The sequence below is a fragment of the Anarrhichthys ocellatus genome, unplaced genomic scaffold (genome assembly GCF_004355925.1).
Source record: "Anarrhichthys ocellatus isolate YVR2014 unplaced genomic scaffold, GSC_Weel_1.0 scaffold24, whole genome shotgun sequence".
NCBI lineage: Eukaryota > Metazoa > Chordata > Actinopteri > Perciformes > Anarhichadidae > Anarrhichthys > Anarrhichthys ocellatus.
The window spans coordinates 11,709,805-11,719,701 of record NW_022280054.1 but is presented as its reverse complement, the minus strand read 5'-3'; the positions used below and the strand labels follow the sequence as shown (position 1 = coordinate 11,719,701).

Genomic DNA, 9,897 nt, shown 5'->3' with positions numbered 1-9,897 from the left:
TTCAGTATCGCCGAAGGAAATGACATGAAGGTGTTTTGAGCCGACTGATTGGTCACAGCCCGAGATTCCAGACTGCTAAACTCAAAGCACGATTCCTTTTTCACTCAAATTCTTCATCAACCAGGACTGAAATCTTAATGATCTCCACCTTGAGTTGCACCACTGGAACAGTCGTAGAATTCAAATGTACAAATCAACAATTGAAAGTTCAAAATCCACAATTAAAATCATAGAATGCCAGGAACTTTAAAAAATGAACAGTTAAAACTTCAGTTTTTAGATTATGGCACTGGGATATTTTGATCCGTAAACTCCAATTCTAGAGCTCAATATTGTTAATTCTGGTCCTGAAATTTCCAAATCCATTTGTGATCCGGAGGCATCGGAACAATAAGGATTGGACGACCAGTGTAACGAGTAGGGCTGTAAGAGTAGAAGCACATTAAACAACTCTGCGTCCTTTAGAGCAGACCGTAGGAATGGTCACATCTGAGCACTGATTCTCTACAAAATCACTCTTTCATACATTTGAGAGCTGATGTTTTGTATAAGTACATGTGAGGCTTTTCCGCCCCCGGGACTGTTTTTCGTTTCTTTTCACAGACATTTTGATGACTCACTTGCATTGTGGTTAACGCGACATTTGGTAAAACTTAAGCTGCGTACCAAACTGCATATGTTTTCTTTTAACTTTTAGTACAAACTGCAGCTGCATGTATAAATTCAATTGGGACATACTCCTTCCTCCTGGACCTTCTTGCTCATATGGGCCCAATCCCAACCTCCACACTCGGACTTTGAGGCGTGCTCTAGCTAAACCCATGAGGGTTTAGGACTGTCCCACTGTAGAATCTTTAAATCGCTCTCACGCAGACATTTTGAGCCCTTTATGAACACTTTCCATGAGTTTGCACTAAACATAAAAACAGAGGATATTTATTTTAGACAAACATATAAAGTAAATACACACAGTCGTACATTTTATTTTCGCAGCACAGAGCTGTCCCATTCGTATTTACACTATTTCAAAGCCTTTGCAGCCTCTCACACTCAACCAGGTGGCGTCAGCTAAGTCCCTGAGGGTTCAGGCTTTAAGGCTTTTAGGGGGGGGGGCATTGGGATCGGGTCCTGGTCTTCCGCACAAAGGATTGTGGGTCACAATAGCCAGTAAAGCATGCTGGCTTGCATTCTGCAAAATGCATCCTGGTATTTATTTGAGCATACTTCATTTGACACACTTTGTATTTTGGGACATACTAGATCTTTTTTTCTGGTATATTTTAGTTACTGTGGATGTTTTTACTTTTTTACTTATTTAATATTCTTTACAGTTTATTACTTATTTATAATAATACTATATTGAATTTATTTATATTATATTATATTAAATATGCTGCTGTAAGCCTGTAAATGTCTCCGCTGCGGGACTAATAACGAATTATTTTGTCTCTTACGGTTATTGAAACGCACCGTGAATTCTTCGCTCACGCCCCCCATTTCCTGCAGTCATTACGGTAATCCTGATCAGCTGATCCTCCTCCTCCTTTTTTTACTGCCGAGTGAGGAAGAAAAACCCACTGCTGGATACTTTTAATATAAACCATGGCGGCGGAGATCCACTCGAGGCCCCAGACCGCAAGACCGATTCTCTTGAACAAGATCGAGGGACACTCGGACGCTGTCAACGCGGCCGTTCTGATACCAAATGAAGAAGGAGTGATCACGGTCAGCGAGGACAGGTGAGTTGTTGTTTTTTTTTTTGGCCGAGCTGGCTAACGGGAGTAGCTTTGGGCTCCGTCTATTTGCTGGTCATGACAAACTAAGGGGAGTAGCTAGCGGGCTCCGTCTATTTACTGGGCATGACACTCATAAGTCTTGGTGCAACCGTAATAGTAAACCGGAATATATATGTTTTTTATTCTATAATAATGAGCTTTACGACTCAATATCCCTGCACGTAGCGGTATTATAATGTTGTTGTTGTTGACTTAGCGCTAACAAGCTAGCTAGTATAGTAAACATTACTTTCTCTGCTGCCTTCAAGTGCCACTCGTAATCTATAATATTTAATTCGTCGCAAGGGTTTATAATGAAACGCTTGTAGCTGGACCTTGTTTAAAAGAGTCTATAATTACTGACCGGTGTTTGGTTAGATGAAAACAATAAGAACAAAAGGCAAGTTGTTTATTTATTGTATTTATAAGTTGCTTTGTAATGATTGACATCCAAGCTTCGCATGATTTTAATATGCCCTTAAACGTCACATTTTGACAACTGGGTACAGTACCATTTTTCTTTTTGCATAATCTGACAGACCTCTTCCCTTTGCTCTGTGTCAAGGTGTAACAGGGTTCACATCAGTCCACCACTGTCACTGGAAGTGATACCAGGTCTGACATGTTTGATTACAAGTGTGTGAAAGAAACAACATCCTCATTTTATGAAGAAATGTGATGCAGTTCCCATCACACATCTAAAACCCACTTTATAATGAAATAGGGAAGTTGTGTGGCGATGATGCAGCAGTCTAACGTTCAGATGTGGCTTTCATTATGTTAACTTTTTGCGTGTCTTTGCAGACATTTTACTGGAATAGAAGTAAAACCTTTAAAAAAAAAAAAAAGGTTGACAGAAGCTTATTTTAACTGCAAACTTAATGCGGTTCAAAAACACAACATTCTGCTGAAATGCAAAAACACTGCATATACAACAAAGTGCTACAAGTTGGTACTGGCCAAAAGTACAGCTTCAGAAACGGTTCAATATTGAACCATCGACGGTGACGTTAATAAAGCTTGTGTTCATGGCTGGAAGGGCATCTGCATAATGCTGCAAAAGTGACTGGCCAGGAACTACTAGCAAAATAATTCAAGCACACCGTTTATACCATGAATGAATTAACAATCATTCTACCCCTTCATGTGCTGTAATGGGAACAGAACTAAGCATTGTGTACAAAGAGCATTAGGAGGGCTGGTCTCCCAGACGAGGATTAAACCCAGTCCAAGACTAAGACCCTTCTTTATTTCTATTGAAGAGTGCCTCATTTTTACATAAAGCATAGATCTAACTTCAGGGTAGGGCCATGCAAACAGTAAGTAACATTAAAAATGCACTTTTTCATCATGAAAAATGACCTCCCTAACATGAAATAAACTACAGAAAGACCTTTGAGAAGACATATGAGAGCGCTTTGAAGGTGACACTTTCAACCTTTTCCCCTCAGAACCATCCGGGTCTGGCTGAAAAGAGACAGCGGCCAGTACTGGCCCAGCATCTACCACACAGTCTCCTGTAAGTAGGCCTTCATACACACACACACACACACACACACACACACACACACACACACACACTCTCCTCTCTACAACATGGTGTGTGTTGACTCTCCTGCTCATGGTGAATGTCTTCTCTCCTTTCAGCGCCGTGCTCCTGCATGTCGTACCACCATGACAGCAGACGCATCTTCATCGGCCAGGACAATGGCGCTGTTGTGGTGAGTGAAGCTGCAGTCTCACTCCAGGACTCACTCTTTCTGTTGTTCAAATAGTCTCTAAATATACTTTTTTAATCTTGAACTCTTAAACCTGCATGTTCATTAAGCTGCAATTTCAATATTTGGACTCCACCAAATGCCCGTGGGGGGGGGGAATAGTTGTTTGATTTGAAACTTTTTGTTTGTTTCTGTGTTTGCGCTCTAGGAGTTTCTCATCTCTGAAGATTTCAACAAGATGATCCACGTCAAGACTTATCCAGGTGAACACACACACACACACGTTGAGATTGGGCAGAGTTGTCTGTAGGAGTCCAGCTGCATCAAAGAGATTTATTACATACGTGTGTGTGCATTGACGAGGTATTTTAACTATTGCTTATGACTGGAAAAATGGTGATAGTCTAAAAAGATGAATAAATTCGACGATTGACAGATTGATAATCAATTAATTGTTTAATGTTTTTAAAGCAACAATAGTGAAAATAACAAGCTGCTGTTCTGTCTTCTGTAATGAGCGGGTTTGCTGCGTCTCTTTCAGCATTTTAAAGTGAAACTCTTTATCTTTTTGACTTTTGATGGAACAAATCATCTGAAGACGTCACGTCAGGCTCTGGGAAGTCGTGACGGGCATTTAAAACAAATATATTTCATGGACTCAACATAATGTGCAGATCGATTGATAAAGGAAATAATTACGAGTTGCAGCCCTACTCGTTTCCTCTCATGTCGTATTATTAATACAAACGTGACCGTATCAGCAGCCCTTCTATCCGCCTGGTGGAGGATCAGTTGTTGCTTCAGAGGACAAAACACCACATTAGAATTCTCCATCTGGTTTTTACCGCTTGCAGCTAAATGGAGCAGCAGAAACATGACTCGGCACCAGATCAAACAGGACGTGTGTATGCGCTTCAGAGACAGGGCGGGGCTTAATATGCCATTAGCCTTTTAGCCGTCGGTGTTGCTTTCAGCGCTGCACACGACCCAATATTGACTTTGTTGTGTTTAGTTTTTATAGCAGCCACTTTGACTAATGCTTAAAACAGCTTCCATATGTTCCATATGTTCTTATATGTCCATAAGGTGCACTCATTAATTAAAAGTAGTGCAGGATAGAATATAAAGTGCTCATGATCTTAAGGAGCATAGAAAGCCTCAGTTCTACTAATTCATCTCACTTTCTTACACTTGAAGAAGAAAGGAATGACTCATACTTATCAGTGATGCTTTCATCGCTAAGAGACGTAATATCTTGTCTGATGTAGTACTTCTGAGATAAGTGTCTCTACATCCCGTGGCATGTAATGTTAGCTGTTACACGTGCAGCAGTGAGTTTAACCTTTGTTCTCTCTTTGAAGTAGCTTTGAAGTTAGATTTAAATCTATGTGATCTTTGGATTGAGTTTAATAGCTGAATTGTTGCATTAAATTGAGCAATGTTATGTGTCCTCTTCTTCTGCTCTCCGGCTGGCTACCTGATGCTGGTGCTCATTGAAATCGTGACGGGAAAAATAAAGTAATTTTCCTTCAGTTCAAGTCTCCTCGAAGCTCATGACAAACTACCGAGCCGACGAGATGCAGCAGTGAAGCTTTGTGTTCCTCAGGGAACCTGGTTTAGTCCACTCAAACAGTGATGGAGGCTAGTGATGGAGGCTGGTGATGGCGGCTGGTGATGGAGGCTAGTGATGGCGGCTGGTGATGGCGGCTGGTGATGGCGGCGGGAAACAAATGCAGCTGTGGTTGAAGACGCGTTTGAAACGGCTGTATTGTATTTTGAATAATGCATTTTGTCTGTTTCCTTACTTCATATTCATGTTATAAATAGACAAATGTCAATTAGATGATAATCTGAATAATAATTAAAGAAAAAAACGTTTTTAATTATCTGCTTATAGTGATTAATTTGACATCACAATAAGAGGTTTCCACTGTAAGTAGCATATCAGCACATTATGTGCATTGATTATCAGGGTTTTGCTGTTAAATTGACTATTATCAATCAATCTGTAGCCAGAGCTTTAAACACTACAGTGATCCACAGATGAACCATTAAGACGGTCTGAAGGGATTCGTCTTAGTCTGGATTACAGCGACTCTAAGAGGAGCCTCTCCTGGATCAGCACTCAAAAAGAGCAAATCAGATGGTGGAGCTCATCCATGACGGTTCCGATCTAAAGCCCAGTTCAACGGACGTGTGTGCCTGTTTTTAACACTGTGTGTGTGTGTGTGTGCGTGTGTGTTGCAGCCCACCAGAACCGCGTGTCAGACATGGTGTTCTCTCTGGAGAGTGAGTGGGTGGTGAGCACCGGCCACGACAAGAGTGTGAGCTGGATGTGCACCCAGAGCGGCAGCATGCTGGGGAGGCACTACTTCACGGCCTGGGCCTCCTGCCTACAGTATCCTTCAGTCACTCACTGTGTGTGTGTGTGTGCATGTGTGTGCATGAGACAATGGGCTCCTGGGCACAGACATGTTGTTTTCCCCCACCCGTCCTACAAATGAACAAGAGCCACAGATTTAAAGACACATATATCTGGTAGTTTTGCCTTTCTTTGTTGTTGTGCATCTCTTTTTGGTTGTTTTACATGTCTCTGTAGTAGTTTTGTTTCACATTTTGGTCGTTTTTAATCTCTTTGTAGTTGTTTTGCGTCTCTTTGTACTTGTTTAACATCTCGTTTTGGTCATTTTGTGTTACTGTGTTTGTTTTGTGTCTCTTTTTAGTACTTTTGTGCCACTTTGACAACGTCTCTATCCCAGGGGCCCCTTAACCTGTTGGGGCGCCTTGGACCTGTGCCCAGCAGGCCTGTCTGGTAACCCGTCCATGAGTGTATAAAGGAGTGTGTAGCCGTATGTCTGTTTCCTCCCTGACTCCCGGCTCAGATACGACCACGAGACGCAGCACGCCTTCGTCGGCGACTACTCTGGTCAGATCACGCTGCTGAAGCTGGAGAAGCAGACGTACTCCACCATCACCACGCTGAAGGGTCACGAAGGTAAAGACGCACCTGAAGAATCGCATTCATCGCTGACGCAGAACTATGAATCTCACACACACAGTTTGTCTCGTAGTACTTCTACACACCAGCAGGCTTCTGATGCCGAAGCCAGACATGCAGATGTGGCCGCAGTAAAATAATAGATGACCCAGATTCCTCCACATTATGCCAGAGGAAGATACAAAGAAATCAAACTGCTTTTAAACGGCCTAAAAAACATTCTGCATAACAAAAAAAAGGAGCTTTATAGGCTCTGACGTTGACTTTCCAAATGAGTAGAGCTCTGTTGGCAGGATGTTAGACCGCTTCTCTGCCAGATACCCCATCATTTATTTTTAGATGATGGAAAATATTATTGCTCATACAGCTGATTCCCACATCTGCTAGTTTGAGTTCTGGCAGCCTTGTTGTGTTAATGCTCATCGAGCCGTTTCAGTGGCCATTTTGAGCTGTTTAGATGGAAGTCTGGTCATTTTGGGAACCGGATGAATGCATGACTCAGATGACATTTGCATTTTAAGGGTTTAGTGTATTCGTAGCCGAGAGAAATGGATCCCACAACAACAATGAGCGGCCAGGATGCCGCACTGTGTGAAGCAAACACCTCCCTGTGTTTCCTCTTCGGGCATTTATCACACATGAGCTCGTTGAGAGCAGAGGGATGACTCATCATCTCCACCACTATTTAACAAAACATGTTTTTTTACCTCAGGCATATTGCTCATATAAAAATATTTAAAAAACACAAATCTTTACACCGTACCATTTTGAATGTCCTCCCTCGCTCTTCTCTATCATGATGATGCATATTAATTGGACTGATAATTAATGCATATTAATGGTGCCGGCCTCAAGCTGTGCACTGCAGGAGTTCCACCTTAATATTTAACGGAAGTTATGATCAAATAAATAAAAGACCAGAACAGAAAGATCAGACCGCACCTTTAATCTCGCTTTGTTCTGTTTTTAACTTGCTTTTGTCTGAGAAATATCCTCCACCTGTAATTAAAGGTGTTTGTTGTGGTTGTATGTAAAGCTTTTGGTTCTTACAGTAAATCATTACCAAATTCACATCTTGGTTTTCATCTTAAATCATAAAAATCAATATTAACGGCTTTGCCAACACCAATAAATTTGTTTAGATATTAGTTAATTATGACAGCTGATGGAAAATGAAGCTATAACAGATCCTCCAGGTTTAAGGTCTGAGCGTCCTGTAGTTCTCCCAGCCGGCACCAGGTGGAGCCGACGGGGGGGCCGGGGGGGGGCCGGACTACAACGCCGTCCCTCATTGGGCTCCTGCAGCACATATAGCACCACAAGTAACAGGTGTGCTTCTTCCTCTGCAGGTAGCATAGCGACCCTGTGGTGGGACCCCGTCCAGAGGCTGCTGTTCTCGGGGGCCGCAGACCACAGCGTCATCATGTGGGACATAGGGGGCCGCAAAGGACGGACGCTACTGCTGCAGGGACACCAGTAAGTCCATCGCTGTAGCGTAGCTCCACCTCCTCTGTGGGGTCCAACAGGTCTCTTTTGCATCTTTTCTTTGGTCGTTGTGCATCTCTTAGAAGTAGTTTTGTTTCACTTTGGTTGTAAGAAGTCTAACTCTGTTTCACTGATTCCTACTTTGTCAGCTGTTTGGTGCTGGCAGGTCATTTTTAGTGGGTTTATCAAAGCTTGTTTTTGCTTGAGATGTTCTACCTGTGTAGTTTAATAAGAGCTGCTAGGACTGAATTACACAGTCAACACATGAAAACGCCCTGTAGAGCTGCAGAGTCGTTGCTCTGTGAAAACATTGCCTAATGCTGGTGTAATTATTAATAAATAGTAATTATTATTATTATTACTTTTGTCCCTTTTTCAACATTTCCCTCAGCGAGCGCGTTCAGGCCGTTCGTTTCCTCCAGTTGACGAGGCAGTTGGTGTCGTGCTCGGCCGACGGAGGCATGGCGGTGTGGAACATGGACACACAGAGAGAAGAGGTCTGCATCACTGTTAGATCTGTAGAGGATGTATGGAAGCCCTGAGAGTCAAGAGAGAAAAACATGTTTTCGTCTGATCTGAATAGTTTTCTCTCCTGTTTGTGAAAGAAAAAGGTTTTGCCAAAGTTCATCTTTCTATGTTCTCTTTGTTGTTGTAATACTCATTTCGGCCACAAGAGGCAGACGTGCACCACTACCTCATGTTCTAAATGGGACTAAAAAGCCTTCATGTTTTCTTCCAGTTGAGTTTGAATTTGCATATCTTTGTAACACACAGTTTATGTACCTCATGTTTAGAGAGCAAAGAGAAATTATGAAAAATGTCAAAACTTTTTTCAACCCGTTTCACAGATGACAAAAAAGTAAGGAAAGAAAAATATATAAATAATCACAGGAGAGAAAACAACTCAGATCAGACTTTTATTTTCTCACTTTTCCTCTGTTCCGTAAGCGTGTGATGATGCAGTCAGGTCAGACGTTGGTAAATACAAGTATTCGAGGTCTACTGATTAAATTAGGTAGATATTGTATCTTTTCATTTTACTACTTTATAGTTTCAGTTTCTTTCATAGATGTTTGTGTAAAATTTCAAATAATTCATTGTCTTACATTGAATTGACTTGTTTTACAGACAGCTTCTCTTTACTCTACACTAATACTTTTATTTCTTCACTTTTAATTGTACAGCTCTCTGCTCAGTCAGCACGATGTTCAGTCTGAGAAGTCTTAGTTGTTTCTCCACGTCTGTCTCAGTTCAAAGATGATTTTTGCAGCTCTTTTCTACTTGAACAGTTGAATTTAGTCGTGTTTAACAGCAGCCTTCGACTGCGTGTGTGTGTGTGTGTGTGTGCGTCTGCAGGCGCCTCAGTGGTTAGACAGCGACTCGTGTCAGAAGTGCGAGCAGCCGTTCTTCTGGAACATCAAGCAGATGTGGGACACTAAGACCCTGGGGCTCAGACAGGTAGGGGAGTCGGACCAGGATTCTCTTAAAACCCATCAGTCATACTAATGATCTATCTATCTATCTATCTATAAGTGTGTGTGTATGTCTATCTATCTATCTATAAGTGTGTGTGTATGTCTATCTATCTATCTATAAGTGTGTGTGTATGTCTATCTATCTATCTATCTATAAGTGTGTGTGTATATCTATCTATCTATCTATCTATCTATCTATCTATCTATCTATCTATGGGTGTGTTTCCTTTTTGTGCAGCACCACTGCAGGAAGTGCGGCAAGGCTGTGTGTGGGAAATGTAGTTCTAAAAGCACCACGTTCCCAATCATGGGCTTCGAGTTCCCGGTGCGGGTGTGTGACGCCTGCTTCGATACCTTCAAAGAAGAAGAGTGAGTAACAGAGTCCTCTTAATGTTGTAATAATCACTCGCATTATATTCTTATTTTCAGAGGCAGTTCTGATTTAA

The 9,897-nt window shown here is 41.8% G+C and overlaps 1 protein-coding gene across 2 annotated transcripts in view; it reads left to right on the top strand.

The window, feature by feature from the left end:
* The first annotated feature begins 1,559 nt into the window (after positions 1-1,559).
* The window catches only part of wdfy1 (WD repeat and FYVE domain containing 1), a 13,584-nt gene continuing 5,246 nt past the window's right edge, over positions 1,560-9,897 (top strand). The window contains exons 1-10 of one of the 2 annotated variants that reach the window (XM_031860732.1): positions 1,560-1,739; positions 3,227-3,294; positions 3,423-3,496; positions 3,702-3,756; positions 5,741-5,891; positions 6,376-6,488; positions 7,841-7,967; positions 8,368-8,473; positions 9,333-9,434; positions 9,690-9,820. In XM_031860732.1, the coding sequence (XP_031716592.1) occupies positions 1,603-1,739; positions 3,227-3,294; positions 3,423-3,496; positions 3,702-3,756; positions 5,741-5,891; positions 6,376-6,488; positions 7,841-7,967; positions 8,368-8,473; positions 9,333-9,434; positions 9,690-9,820 (1,064 nt within the window). In that variant the 5' untranslated portion in view covers positions 1,560-1,602. Of the gene's footprint in view, positions 2,391-3,226; positions 3,295-3,422; positions 3,497-3,701; positions 3,757-5,740; positions 5,892-6,375; positions 6,489-7,840; positions 7,968-8,367; positions 8,474-9,332; positions 9,435-9,689; positions 9,821-9,897 lie in introns of both variants that reach the window. The other variant, XM_031860733.1, reaches the window with a different exon arrangement.